We start from the raw sequence: 25,342 nt of genomic DNA on the forward strand, positions 1-25,342 counted from the left end.
AAAATAGTTTAAAATCTAGAATAAAAATACTTTCTAAAATATTTTTCTTTTTTGTTTTACCTTATATCTTAAAGGAGTTATGTGAACTAAAAAACGATACTTTAAATCCAGTATCATTTTTCAGTTGTCAACTGTTAAACAAGATTATTGTAAGTTTTGGTTGAAACTTTTCTCCAAATAATATCTTATTCTTGATTTTGGCTATTTATGGACCTTATTTGGACCTTGGCTAGTTCTTTTTCCATCCAAGCACTAATTGATTAGTTGTGAACCAAATCAAGTGATTAAGTTGTCCAGGGCAACAGATCTTTGTTTTATTTTATCTATGTATTCAGAGTGTTAGCCAGGAAAAAATCTTATTGGTATATTTAGGCTACCCTTGGCTAGCGTATAATTAAAAAAAAAAAAATTATTGAATTCCAACATTTGAAAAAGTTAAAGACAAGCCATGGCTCATGCCTATGGTCCCTAACTCAATTTATACGAACAATATAAGGCTCCACATAATCAAAATAATAACACATTTTCTTAGATAAACACATTTCATTGAAATTATTTTTTAATTATTATTATTTTTAATTCTTGTTATAATCCTCAGCAGGATTAAAATATATCTTTATATTCTATAAATGTAAAGTTATGAAAAAGTTAATTTTTTAACTTGTTTCATTCTAAGCAATTTTCTTAAGCTTTTGCATATTTATATTGGGCCTAATGATGGAACCATGCAGTTCTTTTGTGTTCATTTGGCCTATATAAATATTATGCACCTACTAAAATAAATTTAAAGCAAATACTAACACTCCAGCAGCTATCTTGCAGCCTCAGTACAACAAAGCAACTTCTCCCAAGTCCCATTTCTTCCCCTAATCTACATCTTGTGATCATTTACTTTTCAGCATGGGTTTCCTAACAGCTGCATAAACACCAATGTTTTTTATAAGTAAAATGTTTTTAACTGTATTTAAAAAAAAAAATTATTTATGTTCTTCATTAAAAATGTTCATTCACAATAACTTGACCTTGGATTAGCTGTCTGCTTAAGGGTTTAAGCGATTTTCAAACTTTTTTTAATTAGTTTTGCCTGATTTATGAGTATTTGTTTAATTATAAAAAAAAAGAACCTGTTTTTAATTTTGATTCCTCTAAAATAAACAAATATCCTTCCCCCTAAAATAGACAAAAATCTTTTTCTTTTGTGAAGACATGTTTGGCTAAATCAAATATATTTAAAATACAAATAAATGAAATAATTTGCTTTCAAAATTTTCTTTCTGGGTTTTAACTTATCTGTTTATTGTTTATATAATTTTTTTTATAAAGTCCTTAAAAGAGAATGGAAAGAATCTTACATCTAGGATTTTTTTAATGTGAATTCACCTCCCCAAGGCCATGAAGGCCACTACAATCGGGGCGGCTACTTAAATTGTGGTTGCAACCCTTGTTCAACTCTTTAACTCCGAAACACAAAACTCTATGAACAAGGCTGCTGTGCAGAGAAACAAGTTGACCATGGTACTACCAGGGACATGGTGGGGATTAAACTCAGTACAATATTTAAAATATCCTGTGAAAAATATTACAAATGTTGTGCAAAAAAATTAAATTAAAAAGTATTAAATGGTAAAAAGCATCATCACCAATAATTTCCAACCATGATTTTTAAGCGTAATAGCAATTTTAGGTTACAAGACAAGTCAATGATTTTCGAGAGAAAAAAAAGTGAAATATGTTCTATATATGTATCTGCAAATGTAAAGTGTGGATAAAAAAAAGCTATTAAAAAATAAAAAATAAGAAAATAATCCTATGATAATCAGAAGACTATTGAACCATTTGAAGTACCAAACTTGAAAATTAATGCTGAAAATTACAACATATGATCAGTTGGCAGCATCTAAATGTTACTGAGATTAAACATTTTGTCAAGATATTAATGAACTGAAAATAGTTTTGTTAAGTTATTGATGGACTGAACTTATGGTGATACTGGTACAAATTAATCAATGGGTAGTAGTAATAGTATCAAAAACAGCTAAACTGCATAAGCTCAAAAAGGGAATTTCCGCGATATTGAAATATTGCCTTGTCTATATTGAAATAGAGAATGAAACTTTGTAAACAAAATTGTAAAAAAAGTAATTTTATCTAAAATCCAAAAAGCAGAATAAGATCTAAATAGCTCAAAAGGGAATAAGTTTGAATAGGGACTTTCTGGATTAACATCAAAATAGAGAAAATACTAAAAAAACTTTTTTGAACTGATAAACTGCTTGCCCAAACCAAACCCTCAGTCGATGTAGCAGCACTTCTTGCATGTTCTACCTATTTGTCAGTCAATGTAGCAACACTCCTTGCATGTTCTACCTCTTTGCTAGTTTTTTGACAATATTCCTAAATCCAAATTTCAATATTATTCTGTATAGGCATTTTGGACATGTCTTCTAAATGAATTTTTTTTTTTTTTTGGACATGTCTTCTAAATAAATTTTTATTTTTATTTTTGAATTAATTACTTAAAATTAATTTTCGATATTAATCCCAACCAGCAATTTTAGTCAAGAGCTAATACAGCAACCAGTAGCTCAAGCTATTTGTTGTTGTATTAGCTCTTGACTAATATTGTTAATTTTAAATACAGAAGTAGAGATTCAACTAAAAAAGAAATAGAGATTGGAATGGACTTCAGAGAGTTTAGATTTTCTTTTGCTTTTCGTTTTTTAAACGATGCGCTGCTCTATTTCAAAAGTTTATGTTCCAACATAAGATTGATAATAAAGTTTATGTTAAAAAATAACATTGATAATAATTTTTTTTTTAACATCTCCACTTTCAGCAAGGCTGCAAGCAACCACTATTATAGTTGATAGTTACTGTAAGAGAAAAGATGAAGTTTTTAAAGCAAGATAACAATTAACAGTCAAATTAAAAGATCAGAATTTATTAAAATTGACGAAAAATATTTTTGATGCACTTGAAGGAACAGTAAAAAGATGAGACTTAAATGAGTGTTAGAATGGTTGAAGACTGCAAAAAAAAACAAACTGCAAAAGCAGTTTCAATTATGTTTACAATTCTTTTACAATGTTCAGAGATAACATTGATAACAAAATTTATGTTACAAAATAACATTATTAACAAAGTTTATGTTCCAAGATAACATTGATAACTGGATTTATGTTACAAGATATTATTGATAACAAAGTTTATTTTTAAAGATAAAACTCTGTGATTTGTGGAAATCTCAGAATGATTGTGTTAACTAGAAATTATCTGGAGATTGTTGATCAGTTACTTTCTGTTGATCAGTTACTTTCTGTTGATCAGTTACTTGCTGTTGATCAGTTACTGTTGTTGCTTCATATGCAGGGGTTAAAAGAATACTTCTATTCTTTGGTGTTGTGCATTCAAACATCCAAAATCAACTAGAAATTGACAAAGCAGGTTTATTGTGTTTTTTAATCAAATTATTGATTCATTAGAATCAATACGTTTTTTTAGATTGAATCTTCAAAATTTTGAAAATAAGTTAACAAAAAATGTAATGAAATAAAAAATGTTTTTACATGTTTCAAATCGGTTTAGTTATGATTTTATAAAATAGTTTTGATTAAATCAATTTTTTTTAAATTAACTATGTGATTAAACAAGGTTTTTTAATAAAAAAATTGTAAAGAAATCTTATATAAATCACAAAAATCCTGAAATCAACCCTGAAATATGTGTGAGCATATATGAATGTTTGTGTATGTGTGTGAAATATGTATGTGAGCATATATTAGTGTTTGTGTATGTGTGTGAAATATGCGTGTGAGCATATATGAGTGTTTGTGCATGTGTGAAATATGTGTGAGCATGAGTGTTTGTGTATGTGTGTGAAAAATGTATGTGAGCATATATGAGTGTTTGTGTGTATATACATGTGTATATACATGTAAATGAATGTATATCAGTGTTTGCATATGTGTGTGAAATATGTATGTGAGCATATATGAGTGTTTGTGTGTATATACAGTCTCAGAACATATTATTAGCTCACCTTGTAAATTAAAATTTGTGTTTTTTCTATCCCTGCTGTTTTGCTATGTTTTGCTTTGCTTTTTTAGGTGTAATGTTTCTTTCAATTATTGTGATTATTACATTAGCTTTATATTAATTTTACTTCCATTTATAAGTTCTGAGTTTGATCCCCACTAGGGCTTCTCATTTCCCGCAATTTTCAAATCCCGGGATTCCGGGATAAAAAATTTTGTATTCCCGGGATCCCGGCAATTTTTTATAAGCACAAATTAAAAGAAAAAATTATCTTATAAATATAAAAATAACACAAAAATCAGTTTTAATTCAAGATCATAAACAAAAAATACAAAATAATTATGAAAATAAAATAAACAAAATAAAAACAAACTTCATGAAAGTTATTATAATTAATTATTTTTAAAAAAGTTTTTTAAAAAGCACAAATAATTTATAGAGTTATCACTTAATGATGACCGCATTTTTGTGACAAATAGACCAGCACCAGAAAAAGCTCTTTCAGATTCAACCGAAGTCGATGGGATGGTCATCAAAGCATTAAATAATTTGTCCAAATTACTGGTGCGCTTTCCGGTAATTTCGAAAATATTCATTTCTTTTATGATGTTTTTAACATCATAGGAAATGTATTCTGCACTCTCGATTCGCGTTACATTCAAAATTGCATCATCCAATTTCTGTTGGAGGTTAGAAGACCTAGTTAAGTGAATTGGCTCTTCCAACATTAAAGCACCAGCCTCATCATCACTACTATTAATTATTTCTTCGATATCAGCAGAAGTACTTCTTGTGCCAGTATCCGAATCAGAAATAAAAAGTTTAGCAAATAATTTCTTAGCTGTAGAATATAATGCAGATTTAGAAGGCAATGTCATTACCGAATCTATTTCCGATGGATATTGATAATTTTTCGGATTATTTAAATATTTTACTAAACCAACTAAATTTTTATTCCGTCGTTCGACTACTCTCTGTCGCACAGATTGAAGCATTTTAGAAGAAAAACTATTTTTATTCTTGCTCAAGTCATCCAGTATGAATAATAATACACCCTCTGCTTCAAGTAGTGTGGCGTTTCTTCGGCCAAGTCTTTCAATGCCAATTTTTAGTGGTTGCAACGCCGTTATTACAACGTTAATTAGTAAATATTCTTGCTCCGAAATGTTGTCAATATTAAGAGTTCGCAATTTTAAGTCCATTAAGGCTTTCAATATACAAGTTTTTAAGGCAATAAATCGTTCGAGCATTGCAAGAAGGCTGTTCCACCTTGTTTTTACATCCAGTATCAACTTAAGTTCTTTATTGTACTCAATTCTAACGTATTTTTGAAGAATTTCATTTTTAAGTGATGATTTACGAAACATTCGCACCATTTTTCGGACTTTCTGAATTATTTGAGCAATACTAACATTATCTTGTAGCTCATCATTGAATTCTACGTTTCTTAAATTAAATAAATCGCCGTATTGACTTGATTGACAATCAAATGAAGTTACATACTCGCTGTCGATCTCTTCATTCTCGTTCTCACTCTCATCATCTTCACTATTATTGTCTTCTTCCAGATTTTGACTATCAAATTCGTTATGCTCACTATCTGATGCATCTAAAATTCTAGCTTTTTTGTAGAGAACATCACAAACTGATAAATGCAGACCATGTGCATAACATAATTGGTGCTCAATACCGCTTAATCTTCCAAATTTTTTCATAACTGATGCACCATCAGTTACACTAGAAATTATATGGTTCTTTGTAGATAAATTAAATTCCGATAATTTAGTTTCAACCATATCAACTATTTTTTCCGCAGGAAGTGCACCGAATATTCTAATCATGCCCAGGTTCCAAAACTTAGTTAAGGAATGCACATTTATATTCATATAGTGACGGTTTTTTAACGAAGTGTATTCGTCCATCGAAATAGAGAATCTTGCGCCATCTGAAATTAGCATAGTCATTTCCTTAATCACAACTTGTTTTGCTAAATGGTATTGGCTTTTTACCATACTCATAACATGTGAAGGGTTTTTAGGTAACATCATACCTTTATCAGATAAAGTTTTTCTTATATATTCGGATTTTGTAATGCTATTAATAGAAAATCCATCGACAGCAGCCATCTTTGAAACAATTTCTTCAATAGATTTCTCTTTTACAAACGAAGGGATTTTACGTTGGACATTTCCTAATTTAAAAGCTGTGTTTTCTTCATGTGGACTTTTCTTATTAACTTCAATTTCAATTTCCTTGTGAACATTTTTTAAATGACGAAGAAGTCCACTTGTAGAGAATCCTTTACACATTATTGTTGCTTTGCATTTATTGCAAATAGCTGATTCTGTTTTTTTTTCGCGTGTAAAATATTTCCAAGCTTTTGATCCACTTTCACTTGCCATGATAGGGTTATCTAATTTGATATTTTACATTATAGCAATGAAAAATGAATTAAATACTGCATTATAAAAAATTTGTTATAAAAAATTTAACAACTTACAATTTGCTTTCTGATCCTGAAACTTCGATTAAATCAATAAATCAAGACCAATAAATCAATTAATTCTATCTAGCTAATATATAAACCTAAACGAAAATTTATTGCCATCTATATTATGTTTTTTAATTAAGCGAAAATCTTGGGAAATTTGGGTCAAAATCCCGGGATTGCGGGATGCAATTTTACTACCGGGATCCCGGGAAAACGGGATCCCAGGATCCCATTTGAGAAGCCCTAATCCCCACCATGTTCCTGGTAGTACTGCGCTCAACTTTTTCACTGTGATAAAATTAATGTTAAATGACATTAACTTGAAGTTCTGGAAAGTTTCCTTTTAAGGAACTCTACCCAGATCTAAACCCCATAGAAAATATATGTGAGTTAATAAAGAAAGAAATTTTTGTAGAAAAAATCACAAAAGCATTAATTGGCATTGGAGCCATTGAAAGTAATGGTTTTAAATTGGATTTACAGTATGCTTAATGGTTTTCGAAATATTAAGAATTTATGCTAATAAACATTTATGTTATTTTGTGTATTTTGTGTTGAAAAAGTATATATATTTTATTTAAAAGTTTATAACTGTATTTAAAAAACAAAAATAAGTTTTACTTCTAGAAAGGCAAAAAATAATTTGATTGGAGACTTTAAATATATGCACTTATATTAAAAAAAATATTATAAAAGTATAGGAAGTTTAATATTTAGCCAGCTTGAAAAATATGAATTAAAATTAATTAACATACAGGTAGAAAATAAAATTAGTAAAAACAACATTACTAATAGAAAATCTATTTGGAGTATGCTTATCAATATTACTATATAAATCTATTGCAATGATTGCAATTATAATCTAAATAAATAATAACTAAATAAACATATATTGAGAATAGTAACTAACATACCATTGACCGAGAAGTCTGAGATTGAGTAATAGACTGAGGTTTTGATTTTTGCAAGTCTAGTTCTAGTCTTCTTTTTTATGTTTTTCAGAATCTGTTAAAATGTGTGTTATGTGTTTAATGTTCAAACAATTGTTTTTTTTATCAATATTATTTTAAATATTTTCAGGAACTGTTGTGGAAGTATTTTGTGACAACTTAACTAAGGTAATTATTATTATATGGAAAAAAATCATATTGATAATGGTTTAAAAAAAAAACAAGAAGATATTTATTTTCCAGGGACATTTTGGGGTTTAAGATCCTTCTGTTACAAATCTGTAACACTTGCTAGACAAGTGATTTACTACTCCAAAAAATTTTTCAAAGATAATAAAAGTGACTTAAGTTATAACTCAAGTAGTATTTTTTTGATAAAGTAACAGTTTTTTTTTTAGCATCAGTATCAACAAATGTTGTATAAATAATCAATAAATTTGATATAGTAACTGTAGTTTTTGTTGAAGCCTTTGTATCATAAAATGTTTTATTAAAAATTATTTAAAGTAATAAAAACAAAACTTTAATCATTTTAAACTTAATGTTATTTATGTTGAACTAATTGACCTAAAATAGCTACCTATATAGGGTAAAAAACATAAATTCCATTAACCAAAAAAATTAAAAAACCAAGTACTAAGTCAGAGAGAAAAAAATATTTTCATTTTTTTACTTAGTTGTCAAAGACTTAATTGATAAGATTCAAGTTTTTTACATCTTTGCAGTATTTAAAACTATATTTTGTCTTTCATATTTGTCTAAAAGGTTTTGTTTTTTATACTTTTCTTTAAGGTTAAATTTTTTGTATAGATAACATCTTAGGGTTATACTCTTGATCGCCCAAAATAAGTAACAGCATATATAAGTGGTTCTGTTTGTAATTATTTTTTTTGGAAACAGTAAAACCAATTTTTAAAGTTTACAGCATTTTTAATGTAAAGTAACAAAAAGATTTTAAAAGGTCAAATCAATCTCTGTCTTGTAATGATAACATGAAAATCTACATCTAAAGCACCACCTAACTGTTTTAATATATCTTTTACTAATATTCATGGTCTGCAAAGCAACCATCCATCAGTTGAATCTTACCTCTTGCAAAGTTCACCATACTTGCTTGCTCTTAGCAAGACTAATTTAAATTCTGCTATTCCTTCTTCTGATTTCAGTGACGATGGGTACTATTCTTTGATTTGCAAAGATTCCAATAGTCACATGCTTGGCTTGGGGTATACATACACATCAATTCACCTATTTGTTGTGAAATCAGGTTCGAATCCTTTGATCATTCTTTTATTTGCTTTTACTTAGCACATCTTCACTCTTTCAACTTTCTCTTTGTTCTTTATTGTTCTCCTTCTTCCCAAGACTGCACTTATTCAGATGTAATAGATGTAATTTCTGATCAAATTGACCATGCCCTCTCACTCTTTACCCCTGTGCCAATGTTGTTGTTATTGTTGACTTTAATGCTCATCACACTGAATGGCTTGGCTCTAACACCATTGACTCTGCTGGCACTAAAGCCTATAACTTCTGCATTTCTCAATCTCTTACTCAGATAGTTAACTTTGTTACTCGTTTTCTCAACTAACCTAATCATTTATCTTTACTCCTTGAATTATGTCTGGTCTCTGATCCTAGGTTGTGTTTGATTTCTCCTTTTTCTCCTTTAGGTGGTCCTGACCATGCTATGATCTCTTTAAATCTTTCATCTTGCACTTCATTTTTGCACTAATCCTATCAACGCACTACTTACTTCTACCCTAAAGCTGAGGGGGTTTCTTTTTGTGGTTTTCTTTGTGACATTCCTTGGGTTGATGTTTTTTCCCTCTCAGGTGAAAAATGCACCTCCTACGTAACTTTCTGGATTCAGGCAGGAGTGGAAGCTTTTATTTCTTCTTGTCGGTCTCATTCTACTCCACGTCAAGTCTCATTCTATTCCACGGTTTTCACCTTCTTGTGCAGCTGCTATATCTAATCGTAATCATTTTTTTCATCTTTTTCAAAAGCGCAACTCTCTTGAAAACAAGCTGCTATTTATTATTGCAAGAAAGCGATGTAAAAAGGTGCTGTCAGATGCTAAGCTCCATTATTTCTCAGTTCATTAAATCTTGAATCTTATCTCAGAAGTTAGGGTCTAGAGACTTTTAGATAATCTTTAACTGCGTTGTTAACATGAGAGGTCTAAAATTCAATTTTACATTCGATTTTATTGTGCATTAGAGAGGCTAGGGCTATTGCTCTTGAGATATCTAAAGGTTTCGACAAAGTTTAGCATGCTGGTTTTCTCCATAAGTTTGTTTCATTTGGTGTGTCTAGGAAAGTTTTTGAGTTTTTAAATTGTTTTTTTCTAACGGCTTTATTAAAGTCATCCTTGAAGGCCAACACTCTTCTTTATTTCCAGTAACTTCTGGGGTACCTCAAGGTTCTATCCTTGGTCCTGTTTTGTTTCTTATCTATGTTTATAATCTTCCCAACAATCTTACATCTAAAGTAGCTCTTTTTGCTGTTAACTCAACTTTATACTCCTGTCTTGACAAAAAGTATTTTTTTTCCAATTGCTTCGAACAGGCAGCCGATCTTGAATCTGATCTCACTTCTGTAACAGATTAGGGCTCACAGTGGCTCGTAAATTCTCCAACAAAACTCAATTATTTATTGCAAACAAAAACTCCAACAAAACTCAATTATTTATTGCAAACAACTATCCCAGTAATGTCAATATTCCTATATTCATGAATTACAACCCTCTCACTGAGTCCTCTTCTTTACGTCTTCTCGGGTTATCGTTTACAACTGACATTTCATGATAACCATATATACAATCGATTGTTAAAAATGTCAGAGAATGGTTCAGAAATCAATACTTTTTATATTTATAACTTTCTGTTGCAAAACATTTGTTAGTTTATCTTGTTACGGCTTAGGGTTTATTAGTAGTAATGAGGCAATTGCTTGGGCTATTAAACGGTGTTCTGAGTACTATCTATGCTTTGAGTCAAGTTCTTCAATCTAATTTAAAAATGAATAAAGTACCAAAAACTATAAAACACAAAAAACCATCATCATCACCAAGTTCTCTAAACCTATCATTCACTAATATTCGTGGTCTTCGAAGTAACTTTTCTTCTGTTGAGTCTTATCTCTTGCAAAGTTCACCAGACCTACTTGCACTTTGTGAGACTAATTTGAGTTCAGCTGTCTCATCTTCCCATCTTAGTGTTGATGGTTATCTTCCTTTAATTTGTAAAGACTCCAATAGTCACATGCTTGGCCTGGGCATTTACATTCATAAAAATTCACCCATTTGTCGAGAAACTAGGTTTGAATCCACAGACTATTCTTTCATTTGCTTTCGCTTAGCACCATTTCACTCTATTGCCTTTCTCTTTGTTCTATATCGCTCTCCTTCATCTCAAGACTGCACTCTTTTTGACATTATTTCTGATCATATTGACCAAGCCCTCTCTCTTTATCCATCAGCTAATATAGTTGTTGTCGGTGACTTTAATGCTCACCACTTTGAATGGCTTGGCTCTAGTGTCAGTGACTCTGCAGGCATTAAAGCCCACAACTTTTGCCTTTCTCAATCCCTAACTCAAATAGTCAACTTTCCAACTTGCTTTCCTGACAACCCAAATCATCTACCTTCTCTACTCGACTTATGTCTTGTTTCTGATCCTAGTCAGTGCTCAGTTTCTCCACATTCACCCTTAGGTTCTACTAATCACAGTTTGAACTCTCTAAAACTAATATCTCATTCTTCTTCATCACCTGAATCCCCCTATTATTGAACCTCTTACAACTACAGTAAAGCTGACTGGGATTCTTTCTGTGATTTTCAAATTTGCTTCTTACATAACTTCATGGATTCAGGATGGCATGGAATCTTTTATTCCCTCTCGATGATTCCAGGTCATGTCTTGTTTTCCAGCCTGCTGGAAAACGGCATCTGTTATCCCTATTTTCAAAAATTCTGGAGAGCGATCTGATTCGTCTAACTACCGTCCCATAAGTCTTCTTCCTATCATAAGTAAGGTTTTTGAATCTTTAATTAACAAACACTTAATTTCTCATATTGAATCTAATAACTTACTTTCTGACCATCAATATGGATTTCGATCTTCTCGTTCTACAGCTGATTTGCTAACAGTAATAACTGACAGGTTTTATCGTGCATTAGATGAAGTGGGAGAGGTTAAGGTCATCACTCTTGACATTTCAAAAGCTTTTGATAAAGTTTGGCATGCTGGTCTTCTCCATAAGCTTTCTTCTTATGGTGTATTCAGCAACATCTTTAAGATTATTGAATCCTTCCTTTCCAATCATAGCATAAAAGTTGTCCTCGATGGACAACACTCTTCTTCTTATTCTGTAACATCAGGGGTTCCTCAAGGTTTTATCCTTGGCCCTACATACATTAACGATCTTCCAGATATTCTCACATCTAAGGTGGCATTGTTTGCTGATGATACTACCATTTATTCTTGTCGTGATAAGAAACCAACACCCTCTGATTGCTTGGAGGGGGCATTTGAGCTTGAAAAGGATCTCACTTCTGCTACAGCATGGGGCTCACAGTGGCTGGTGAACTTTAATTCAGATAAAACTCAATTTTTTTCAGCCAATCGTTATCACAATAATTTAGATCTTCCAATATTTATGAACGGTGATGTACTCGATGAGTCACCTACTCTTCATCTTCTAGGATTAACTCTTACTTCCAATCTTTCTTGGATATCATATATCAAATCAGTTGCAAAATTAGCATCTGCTAAGGAAAACTTTGGATTCTATTCTCTATCTCTATAAATCTCAAATCCGGCTTTGTATGGAATACTGTTGCCATATCTGGGGCGGATCTTCTAATGATGCCCTTTCTCTTTTAGACAAGGTGCAAAAACGCATTGTAAACATAGTTGGACCTGCTCTTGCAGCCAACCTCCAACCATTATCACATCATCATAATGTTGCTTCTCTTTGTCTTTTCTACTAATGCCATCTACTAAAATTCATTCTTGTGTTACTTGTCATTCAATTAAGTCTCATCCTTTTTTCTGTGACTGTTCCTAAGTGCTCCAAAAACACTTATTTGTCTAGTTTTTTTCCTCGAACATTAGGTCTTTGGAATTCGCTTCCTTCATCTTGCTTTCCTGATTCATATAATTTGCAATCTTTTAAGTCATCCATCAATCGTTTTCTTGCTCTACAATCTTCATCTTTTCTCTTTCAGTAACTTCCAACTTTAATTAGTGGCTGCTTGCAGCCTTGTTGGAAACAAAGATGTTTTAAAAAAAAAAAAAATTGTTTAACCGATGGCATTTTAATATTTTTATCCTGCATTTGATAATAATTAAATAATAAATAATCTAAACTTTTTGCATTACTTAGAATTTTTATGAGAAATAGTTTATTTTGACTTTATTTACAGACAATATTGTTTATTCTTAAGATGATGTTTACAAGCTTTAATTTAACAGCTGAATGTACTTAAAGGTTTGTTACCATAATGTTGTTTTTAGAATAATTTTATTTTGTGTTTTCTATTGTTACACTTGAAAGTAACCTATTTAAACATTGTTATTTATATGTGTTCAAGTATAGCCTACATTTTTTCTATATACTATAGCGGCATAAAGTAAGTATACACCATTGAGTTTTGCATACATTTATTATTTTAAGCAATTAAAAACACTGTAAATTGTTGCAAACACAATTTTTATTTATCAGAATCATCAAAAACAACACTCTGTATCAAGAGCATGCAGTTTGATCAATATTTAGTATGGTAACCTCGCGCTTTAATAACATGTTTCATACGGTTTGGCATTGACTCAAACAGGCGAGTAATTGTAACATCATCAATATTGTTCCATGCATCTTGCAAAATTAACCAAAGACTATCCAAGTTAAATGGCCTCTTTCCTTCTATGTTCTTTGCCATAACGCTCCACAAATTTTCAATCGGATTCATGTCCGGGCTCTGAGCAGGCCAATCAAGTACTGCCACCTGATTACGCCGAAGAAAATCTGTGACAGTCTTGGCCTTGTGGCATGGTGCATTGTCATGCTGAAAGAAGAACGAGTTAAGTTGCCCAAACAGTGCACTAGCAGAAGGAAACATTGTGTTTTGCAGTACATCAATGTACTGGTGTTGGTTCATACTTCCAGTACATCGATAAAGGTGCCCAAGCCCATAGCCAGACATACACCCCCAAATCATTAAACTCTTTCCTCCATGCTTGACAGTTGGCGCAATACAGTTTTTACTGAATTTTTCACCAACTCTTCTTCGCACAATTACTCGTTTGGAACTAAGGAATAACTCGAAAGAACTTTTATCACTGAACAGGACATGTTTCCAATCATCTACTGTCAAGTCTTTGTGTGCTTTGGCAAATGCCAATCGTCAACGAACGTTTGTAGCTGAAAGCAGTGGCTTCTTTGTAGCCACACATCCACGAAGATCTGCTTTCAGAAGGCGCTGACGTACAGTTCGAGTTGCCAGAGTAACCCCATGTTCTTCAGAAAGTTTTCGACCGAGTTGAAGGGCAGTGAGTCTACGATCCTACAAGGACATTCGAACTAACACTCTGTCAGTGTGTGGAGTTGTTTTCTTTGGTCTTCCAGATCGCCTCTTATCAGCTGTTGAACCAGTTTCGATATTTTTATCAACTATTTTCTTAATACCCATTGGTGTTGCTTTAAGTTCTCTGGCTATTTTTCTTAAACTTGCACCTGTTTCTACCAAGAACACTGCGCAAAGTCTTTCTTCTGTTGTCAGTCGACGATATTTGGGCATACCTTCAAATATAAAAATGAATAATTACACAAAATATATCAGACAAATGGCCAAATATGAATAATGAAAAACCAAAGACATTAATTAATCAGTATTAGCTTAAACTAACAAATTGTAACTAAAAATTCTCTAAAACCCAACATGCATCTCAACAATGGATAATAATAATTTATTAATGACTTGGCCTAAAGTCAAAACTGGTCAGAACCATTTTGAAAGTTATTTGGACAATGAAAAAAAGTTATTTGTTAATTGTTATTAAAAACTTAGTTATAATAACAATACTATAACATTGTAAAACAATTACTAACCTCTTCAAAATTTGCACAATTAAACAATACAAAGTTAACTCTTTAAAGTTTAATTTTTAGTACACAACATGAGTCACACTTGCTATTGTAAACAGGAAGTGCAAAGAATATTGATTAAGTAAATTCACAGAATGCAATAATTGCTTCTATTATGTTTCTAAAAATAAGAAATACCACATTAAACTATTATTTTTACGAATTGGGTAGGGTGTATACTTACTTTCTGCCGCAATAGTATATATATTTTTTATTTACAATTCACCTCCCAAGGCCATAAAGGCCATTCCAGTAGAGAAGGCTACTTAAGTTATCATTACAACCCTCTCTCAACCTTATAACTCTGAAACACAAACTTTGACAAACAAGGCTGCTGCAGGGAGAAACAAGTTGAGGCCAATACTACCAGGGACATGGTGGGGATAGAACATCACAAAATAAAATTATTCTAAAAACAACTTAATTATCTATAAATAATTTAGATATCTAAATGACATGTGATTGTTGTTTAGATATCGAAATTATAAAGATTATAAAATTATATAAAATTATAAAATTATAAAAATTATAAATTTATAAAGAGTTCTGCTTATGATAGTATCATTTTCTTTTTAAAATTGAAATAAAAATCATTTCTATAAAATTGTATTTTTTTGAAAAATTTCTTTTCATAGTAAAAAAAACTAAAAAATGTATATTTTTTTAACCGAGTTTTTCTAATATCTTTTAAAATAATGGTTTGGCTCTGATTTGGGTCCAAGTATTTGTTTATCATTATTGATTCCAAAAATTTATGTGAGGCGATTTTTTTTTTTCCGCATTAAATTTATATTAAAAAAACTGTTTTTCTGATGGTGTTCCATTTTATTTTAATAGCGTTTGCTTGCAGTTTGCAAATGACCACAAATGTTTTTGTTAACTGGGTTATGTAATATATCTCGTCTTTTATAGTGCCCTGTGGTCTTGTTTGCTCATAATTGATATTTAACTGAAGCTATAGCCAAGTACGTAGAATTATCGAGATGGTTTATCTTTTTGTTAACTATTGCTTTTGTCATGCTGAATGCGTAATGTGAGTATTACTGAATATTAGGCATGCCTTGATAAATTTACTACTGCCCACCAATAGTCAACTTCTGTCCACCAATAGTGTGGGCTTAGATGTACGGGCTTCCCATCAGCAAATACAGGTGGAAACGCTATATATATCTGAAGTTGCATAACTAATACTACTTTATTCATATCTATAATGGAAAAGAAAGGTAGGAGTTTTTTTTAGCATTCTCTCTGTAATTTCGTGACTTTGAGACATTCGGTCTCAAAAAATTTAGTTGTTAAAAAGAAGTTTATTAAGTAAGTAAACTGATGATTCAAGATAGGCTTTTAGCAAAGTCTTAAAAAGTGATGATTTTGAATCAGGATTTCAAATAATTATTCTTGATAAATTTTTTTCAGCATTACTTTCATGGTATATATTGGTATTTAATGGTATTTAATTAAAATGGCGATACATTTTTTTATCTTTTAGGTTTAAAACTTTAAACTTTGTTCCTGTTTTATTTTTTAACATCTTTGGCTAAAAAAACAAGTTAAAATTGTTTTCACCAGTTCAGTTTGCTTGTTATAAATTTGATTGACTAATATGTCTTTTTGTTCAAAAGGTAAAATAGATTTAGGAGTAGGAAGAATTTCAACGTACAAGTTAATATAAAGTAAGGTTTCACTACTTTGGAAAAATAAACTTTTAACAGTTCTGTCTTTTTGTTTTGAGTATTGTTTGTTATCTTTTTCTGTTACATTTTCAAAATTTTGAATACACAATGATCTTTAGACATTTCCTGTGCATATTCAATCATATAGGATGTTACAGATATTGAAAAGATTGTGTTCTCAAATAAATGCAAGTGTCATAGCTTCTGCATTTGATGTCCAGTCTCTAAAACTTACAATAGGTTTAATGGCAGATTTCACTGTATTTGTGCAATTACTGCCAATATGCATGTTATCCGGAGTGCTGTATGGCAGTATACATATATCTTTTTTTTTAATTAGTAAAAAATGACAACTGTATAGCTTCGTTTGACCTAATCACTGCATAGTTTTGACGATGTATTTTAGACTTTAAGTGGCTGAGTAAAAAATTTTTACCTTCACTTCCATAGTAAAAGTTTTTTCCTACATGTTGTACATGGTACCTAAAACATCAAATCAAATAATATAAAATTATGATGTAGTTACATACTTAAATATTCAGTTAGGGAATAAACTTACTGCTCCAGCTTTATCTACTTTTTTATATAGACTGAATAATACTCTTCATTATTATCTTTCTCTTGAAGCCAAATCCTGTGGAATTTGTTTTTTAATAGTTTTGTCTCAGAAATCTTAGATAAACTCTTAACATCCATTTTATAATTTTTTCTTCGTGATCATATTAATTAACAATAAAAACTTTTGAAAACTTTTAAACAGAATTTACATCAGTTAACTTAAAAAAAAAAGGAATTTCTAATATTCAAACAAGTTAATATGAATGAATTAAAAAATAAAAAATTGTTGCAAAAATTGATCTTCTGAAAATTTCAATTATAGTAAAGACATTTGCCTAAATGCAAACGTTATTGTATTTATAAGTTGATATAATTTTTTTACAAATAAATAGCAAAAACATCTGGAAATTTCAGGAAACTTTAAGGAGTTTAAAGTGATTTCCTGTAAAAAACTTATCTATGCAGGAGTAAGAAAATGACAAACACGCTACAAAGAGGCAACCTTAGCAGATAAAATTGCCAATTATTATAAAAGGAAACAAAAAAACATATTTTTTTAAACTTCTTTTAAAAATTGTTAATTTTATCTTAATATATAAGAGGAGCTAATGGATGTCAATATGAACATCTGTTTGGTGTTCAACATTGAATTCCATAATAAAATTGAATTCCATAAAAAAATTGAATTCCATAATAAAATTGAATTCCATAATAAAATTGAATTCCATAATAAAATTGAATTCTAAGGAGTTATCCATAACACTAATGATATAATAAAACCTAACTCAGAGTGTCTTCCAAATCAGGGAAATCATGAAAAAACAGGAAAAAGTAAGGGAATCCAGATATCTGCAGAAAAGTCAGGAATTAACCAGGGGATTAAAATTAATTTTTGGAAAAATCAGGAAGAAATCAAGAAAATTAACTTAAGTAGATTGTAGATATAAAAATAGTATAAAAATTTGTTTTATAGTTTTATAAACTTCAAATATAGGTTGTACTATGTATATTTTTGCAATTAAAGAGTATTTTTCTATAAGTATTTAAGTCTAAGTTTTCTGAAGTTGAGTGTGGGTAGCTTAAAATAAAATTAGGGAAAACAGGTAATGGATCAATGAAATATCAGGAAAAAGTCAGGGAAATCCATCCTAAAATATTGGCAGATTAAAAAGTTGAAGGCAAAAAAAAAAAAATTTACTTTGTTTTCGAAGATTTATCACTTCAAAGATATGTGTTGATCACAAATGCTGTATTCATACAGTCACAGCTTTATTATCAAACTAAGATGTAATATGTAGAACAAGAATTTTTTAAAACTAACAATGTTAATTCAGTTACAACATTTTAGGGAATATTAAAGACCTTGATGGACATTAAAAGCTACTTTGTGTCTTTCTTGAATACAGATCAAAATAGTGTTATGTTACCCTTAACTTATGTGGTTTTGCTGTCATTTAATGAAAATCAGTTAAATCAAATGATGACTTCAATTCAGAAGTTGATTCAAAGACAAAAATTTTAAGAACATAAGAACTCTCAAATAGTTTTTATAAAATTGCTGCAAGTTTATATTCATCTTTTTGAAATAAAAAAAGGGTGCAAAGCTGTTTTTTCTTACCTTTTTTTTCCTCGGACCCAACATCAACATAGTTTGTAGCTTTTATCTTATATATATATATATATATATATATATATATATATATATATATATATATATATATATATATATATATACATATATATATATATATATATATATATATATATATATATATATATATATATATATATATATATATATATATATATATATATATATATATATATATACAGTATTGGACAAAACATTTGCAACCAACATCGAACAATGCTAAAAAATGTTCCTAATTTTACATGTCTTAAAAAAGATACGAACTATACTACCACAGCAAACAGTTCAGGAGTCTGGAGTCATGGCATGCTATGACATGAGCAATTAGCTGACAGGTGACAGCACACAGGCAGAATTTCGTTGAGAAGTGCCATTTTGCAGCGGACAAATCAAGTGCAACTTTTTTGGTTTGTTTCATTTTCTTAAGTCTGGTCCGTGTCAACGTCACAGAAATTTTTAATAATTAAAGGAAGTATCCAGAAGTTTCCAGAAGCATGCAGAAGTTTCCAGAAGTTTCCAAAAGAAGCATCTGGAAGCATCCAGTAGCATCCAGAAGTATTCAGAAACATTCAGAAGCATCCAGACGCATCCAGAAGCTTCCAGAAGCATCGAAAAGAAGCATCTAGAATCTTCCAGAACAGGTTCACACAGGTTCATTTTACTATATAAGAGACATGTAAATCGACATGTAATTCAGTCAGTATATGGAAGTCAATCAGTCACTATTATCAAGACAGTTTATCAAAGTGAGTTTTATCAAAGTGTTTTATCAAAAAACATCAATACAAGAAGTGAAATACAACAAGTGTTTCATTACATCAATACAGTCCACATCCAACCAAGACGTTGTGTTCCACAGAGCATTATTGTATCATCACAAGGTAAATGTAACACGGTAAGCCTTGAGAAGCGTGATTATTTATTTTTATTATTTTTATGACTTCAAGTGCAAAAATGGCTCCTGACAGTCTTGGATTGGAACTAAGAAAGAAAATTATTGGCAATTACGTAAGTGGAATGTCACAAAAAAGTGTTTGTAATAAATATCGCTTGAAAAAATGGACTGTATCAAGATTATGTTCCAAATATCGTTCTACGGGGAAGTTGGCAGCAGATAACAAAGGTGGAAGACCGCGTTCCACCACTTCTAGAGAGGATTCTATGATCGTCAGATCCGCCAAGAAGGATCCCTGGGTATCATCAGTCGAGATACAAAAGCAATTAGAGCTGCCTGTATCGGACTGAACGATCAAACGACGTGCTGTTGAAGCTGGCTTGTTTTCTCGACGCCCTGCAAAGAAACCGCTGATTTCACTAAATAAACAGAAGAAAAGACTCCTGTTTGCTACATCTCATATTGACTGGAATGTGCAGAAATGGCGAACTGTCCTGTTCAGTGATGAATCGAAGTTCAACATCATTGGGAGCGATGGCATTTGCCGTGTACGTCGACCGGCCGGAAAACGCCTCGATTTACGTTACTGCCATAACCGTGAAGCATGGTGAAGGCAATGTAATGGTCTAGGGGTGTTTTTCTGCTAACGGTCTAGGTCCAATACATCGAAACGATGGAATAATGGACCGTTTCATGTATAAAAATATTCTGAAAGATATTATGTTACCTCATGCTGAATGGAATATGCCAATAAAATGGGTTTTTCAGCAAGACAACAATCCGAAACACACTGCAAAAGTAGTCAAGCAGTAGTTTCAAGACAACCACCTATCGGTGATGGATTGGCTGCCTCAATCTCCGGATCTCAACCCTATCGAAAACCTGTGGGAGATCGTCAACCGCAGAATTAATCGTGAAGGTGCTCGTAATAAGGATCATGTGTTTGAACAAATCCAAAAACCCTGGGCAGCGATTCCACAAAGTTTCATTGATCACCTGATCAAATCTATGCCTCGAAGATGCAAGGCTGTGATCGACAACAAAGGATTCGCCACGAAATATTGATAGCGAAATACAGCTTGGTCAACATTTTGTCGAGTTGCACTTGTTTTGTCCAGAAGGAAATCAACTTTTTTTAATACTTTCGATTAATTTATTAATTTTTGTGTACAAATAATGAACTTTGTGATAAATAATACTTGAAGAACTTTGTCTCTGAACAGTTATATAGTTATTTCTCTAAATTGAAAAAATGCAGCACTTTTATATAAAGAAATTAAATTAGCATTATTTGGTTGCACTTGTTTTGTTCGATACTATATATATATATATATATATATATATATATATATATATATATATATATATATATATATATATATATATATATATATATATATATATATATATATATATATATAAATTAGTAAAAAACACTTATCTAACTTTTATCTTCGACTTGAAGTTTCACCATTGCTGGATCATCAGGAAGAGTTACTAAATCTCAAAAAAAATTCAATTTATAGGAAAAAATATTTTACAGGAAGTTATAAATTATTATAAAATATTTTTAATTACTATATTTTTTTGTTAATGGGAAGTTACAGAAAGTAATTATGAAATAATTTTCTTTGGAATGGGGATAGTTTAATTTGGTCATTTGTTTTTATAATTTTTTAAGAGGTAAGAAGATTGTTATATATATATATATATATATATATATATATATATATATATATATATATATATATATATATATATATATATATATATATATATATATATATATATATATATATGTATATATATATATATGTATATATATATATATATATATATATATATATATATATATATATATATATATATATATATATATATATATATATATATATATATATATATGTATATATATTTTAAGCAAAAATAGTAAATTTTATTTTAAATGTTTCAACCTCAAAATATGACTTTTAAGTATCCACTAACAATTATATCAAATTCATAAAAATGAGTGTACCTAAATGTTATTATTTTTTTTGTAGTTGATTATTTAAGCTAACGAGTAGGATTTTTAAATTACAACTGCAGCACTCAATTAAAAATATTAACTAAAATTTAAATTAACTAAAGAAAAATTTTAGTTCTTCTAAAAACCCAGATGAAAGCCATGTACAAACTTAGGTGAAATCATGGTTGTTATGGAGTCATATGGTGAAACATTCATTAAATAGAAAACTATTTTTTGAAATATGTTAATTCCATAATAAGTTTAGCAGTAAATCTTTAATCTATTAAATATTTTTGCATTATAATCCTGACCTTTAGGGCTTCAATCCTCCCCTAATGTTCTTTGCAACTTCAAGCTTGTAATATTTCTTGTAGCTGTCTTCTTTTACTTAGCAAGGTTCATAAATAAATCTTTAAAAAAGTTGAACATATTTGACAAAAGTTGTTAAAAAAGTTATTTTAAAAATGAATGTAGTATGATTACATTAAGTTTAGTTTAAACATTAATTAGGTATTTATACATTTTAAGATTTTCAACTTTTGCTTTTAGATTTTTAACTTAAAATATGTTCGTATATGGCCTGTTTCAGGAAGAGATTTTTGTTCAATTTCTATAGTTCGACATTTAAAAGATAACATATATGGTATTTGCGTAAAAGCGGTAAGAACTTATTTTTAAAGAACTTTTTTAGTTTTAAATAAATTTTTAAATTTTAATGATGTTTAAGCTTTTTCATAATTTGTTTACATGTATTTATTATTTGCTATTATACATTTACCAAGGATGCGGAGCCTTGAGAAGGCATTCTGGTTTGAAAGTTATAAAATTATTTCTTAGTGGTTTTTTAAAGCTCAAAAGATAGAGGCTTATGGGCAAATTTTTGGAATAATTAGTCCAGAAGCCTCTCTTAAAATTTTAAATTAAATTGCAAAATTTTTTTTTTTACTTTTATTAGGATTTTTAGGTTAGAGGAGCAATAAAACCTGGGGCCTTTAAGTATAATGGTGGCAAAGACTCCAGAACTCCTGTCTAAAAAAACAATAAGTTCCAAGTCGTAAAAACTCATTAATTTTTTTCTTATTGCAGATCATAAGTCACTCAATGCTTTAGAGCTCCTGGACAAAGCTGGATACCTTTTGCGACTCCGCATCCCTGGTATTTATTATATTTTGAAATATAATATTATCTATCCGTCATAGGTCATAGTGAACTTTTTCCACTAATTAATTAATTGCTTCAAGTTTTATTAAAATTTGGATTGAAGAGCCAACATACATCAAATGTTAGCAGTTACTTACAAAGAATTGCAACAAGTAGTGTTCTTGATAGAGCAAATTTAATGGTTGCAGTCAGATTGCAATATTTACAGTAATATCATTTTTATCTGGTTGATTTAAAAAAAGAGATTAATAGATTCTGTGAAAACATAGGATTTATAATGAAACTTGTACAACATTTTTTGTTTCAACAATTTAACAAATCTAGTTTTATTTATAATTCAGTGATACTTCATAAAAAACAAAAGTTCTATAAATCAAGGTTTTTAATTTGAAAAGAATATTTTCGTATTTAAGATTTTATATGTTGGAAGGTATCTATCTTGTTTTGTTGATAATATTTTTTATGATGGGGTACTTATATTTATGTGATAACTTCAAACTCTTCTTGCAAACTTCAAATTATTTGTTTCTTTTTTTTTTACATTTCAAATAAAAAGAATTCCAAAAAATTTATTCCATTTAATTAGGATTGTTTCCACACCTATCATAGATTTTAAATTTTAACATAAATTTTGCAAAAATTAGTTTTTTTATTTTATTTTTATATTTTGTATATCAACAACATTTTCATGCACTTCTATTAAAACACATAGAAACCGCAATACATAGTTACTTTTATAAACTCAGTGGGTTTATTGGGTCAGCATATGAAAAAACTTTTTTTTCAAGTAGCAGCTGTTACAAGCATTTCAAATAAAACAAGGAAATTTAAGAAGAAGTATTTCAGTATAGAATCAATCTCTCTTCACTACATATTCTCATGACTACAAATAATTTTTCTCACACAACTATTTTTCTCACAAAAACAACATTTATTTTATAATGCCCATTGAAACTTTTGAAATTTGAAAATTAATGAAATCAAGATTTTAAAAAAGAATTTAAATAAACTCATCTTAAATTAAGAACACAAAAAAAAATATTGTAACATACTATGTAAGTCAACACGAAACTACATATAAATTTTTTTTTAAAAACTTACGTTTCTGTCTAGATTCTGGTATAACCATTGTGTAATAGATGTTTTTGGTTGGCTTACTGTGTAATTATCTGTATAATCAAATTTTATAACAAGATAATTTGGTGGTAAAGTACACCGAAACATAACAACAACGTAAATTATATAAATAAATTTTTAAAATATTTTTTAATTTTATTTTCAAATGCAAAAGTTTAACTTACAAAGACAATATTCATAAATACAAAAATTCACTTCTTTTTACAATTTACAAAAACAAAATTTGCATAAATTTTGTTTTTGTAAATTAAAAATAAAATAAATTTTTGTGTTTAAATATATATTTTTAATCTAAATACCATGTATAGTAGATATTTAAATTTGCCGCTTGAGTTAACTTGGTGCCCTCATGTGGTAGACAAATCTCGCTCTGCTCCTTAAATCCCTTTGTTGCTTATACTCTATCAGTATAGTATCAATGTAGTATTTTTGAATGTACAATAAGTGTGAACTAAAAAAAATGTCATTTCATGCATATCATATATCATATGTCCAATGAATAATCAATTTGTTTCTTTTTTACTATAAAAATAAATAATATTTTACTTAGATTCTTTTACAATGGCAAGACAAAAATAAAAGAAAAAAGCTTGTAGCTCAAAATGAAGATTTCCATTTACAGATAATCAATTACATGATGCTATTAATACTGTTGAAAAAGGTATGATTGTGTACAAAGCAAGCAAGGCTTTTGGAATTCCTTATCAGATGCTTCATGATAAAATATCTGGTAGAACTTCTTTTTTGTAGATACAACAATGCGGGTATAAATCGATGCTAGATGAACACATTGAAAACAAGTTACTCAAATGGTTACTAACATGCACCAGAATGGGATTCGCCATGTCTGTAGAACAGCTATTAGATACTGTGCAAAAATATTAATCGAATTTCAACAATATAAAAACACAATTTACTAACAACCGTCCTGCAAAAGGTTGGTTTTATGCATTTCTTTGCCGTCGTGAACAGCTCAAAACCAAGGTGAATACTTAAACCAAGCTAGAGGAGGAGTAACTGAAAAAGTCATAAGAGATTGTTTTGCTGAAATTCCAAAGCTTTTGGGAGAAAATGCTCAGTATTTATATGATTCAATGCGCATTTTCAATGGGGGTATTGGAAAAAGTGAAAATGGTTGGATTACGGCAGAATATTTTTTTGAGTATATTACAACTGTTTTTCATCCTTTATGATAAAAGAAGAAATTCTTTTACAAGTTATTATTTTTTTTGTTGGTTTAATTTGTGCAACAAGTATTTTGCAGTCGCTCGATGTGCCAGTTTTTGTGCCAATGAGAGCAAAATTGAAATCTTTTTGCCGACAATGGCGCATTATAAAGGGCAAAAAATAAACAATGAAAATGTACCAGAAGCATTAAATTCATTTATAATCGATCCTTCTATGGCAAATAATATTAAAAGTGGTTTTATAAATACCCTCATTTTTCAATATGATGCTAATAGTGTTGACTACACAAAAATTGTTCAAAGATTATCTGATTCAACTGTTGCTCCAACTCCATATTTATCTTCCCCCATAACTTTTATTGAAAAATACATTTATCCAAGTATTTTAGAACAGTTTAAAATAGCTGATGGACATTTTTTTTTTTTTAAACATCTTCACTTCCCACA

General features: G+C 29.7%; 1 protein-coding gene across 2 annotated transcripts in view; it reads left to right on the plus strand.

Moving 5' to 3' along the window:
* LOC100208202 (uncharacterized) overlaps nucleotides 1–25,342 on the plus strand; it is a 122,910-nt gene that overhangs the window by 50,660 nt on the left and 46,908 nt on the right. For both annotated transcript variants that reach the window (XM_065806029.1, XM_065806028.1), the window contains exons 12-13: nucleotides 7,607–7,644; nucleotides 21,960–22,070. In XM_065806029.1, the coding sequence (XP_065662101.1) occupies nucleotides 7,607–7,644; nucleotides 21,960–22,070 (149 nt within the window). The remainder of the gene's footprint in view (nucleotides 1–7,606; nucleotides 7,645–21,959; nucleotides 22,071–25,342) is intronic.

This window comes from Hydra vulgaris, chromosome 09 (assembly GCF_038396675.1).
Source record: "Hydra vulgaris chromosome 09, alternate assembly HydraT2T_AEP".
NCBI classification, from domain to species: domain Eukaryota; kingdom Metazoa; phylum Cnidaria; class Hydrozoa; order Anthoathecata; family Hydridae; genus Hydra; species Hydra vulgaris.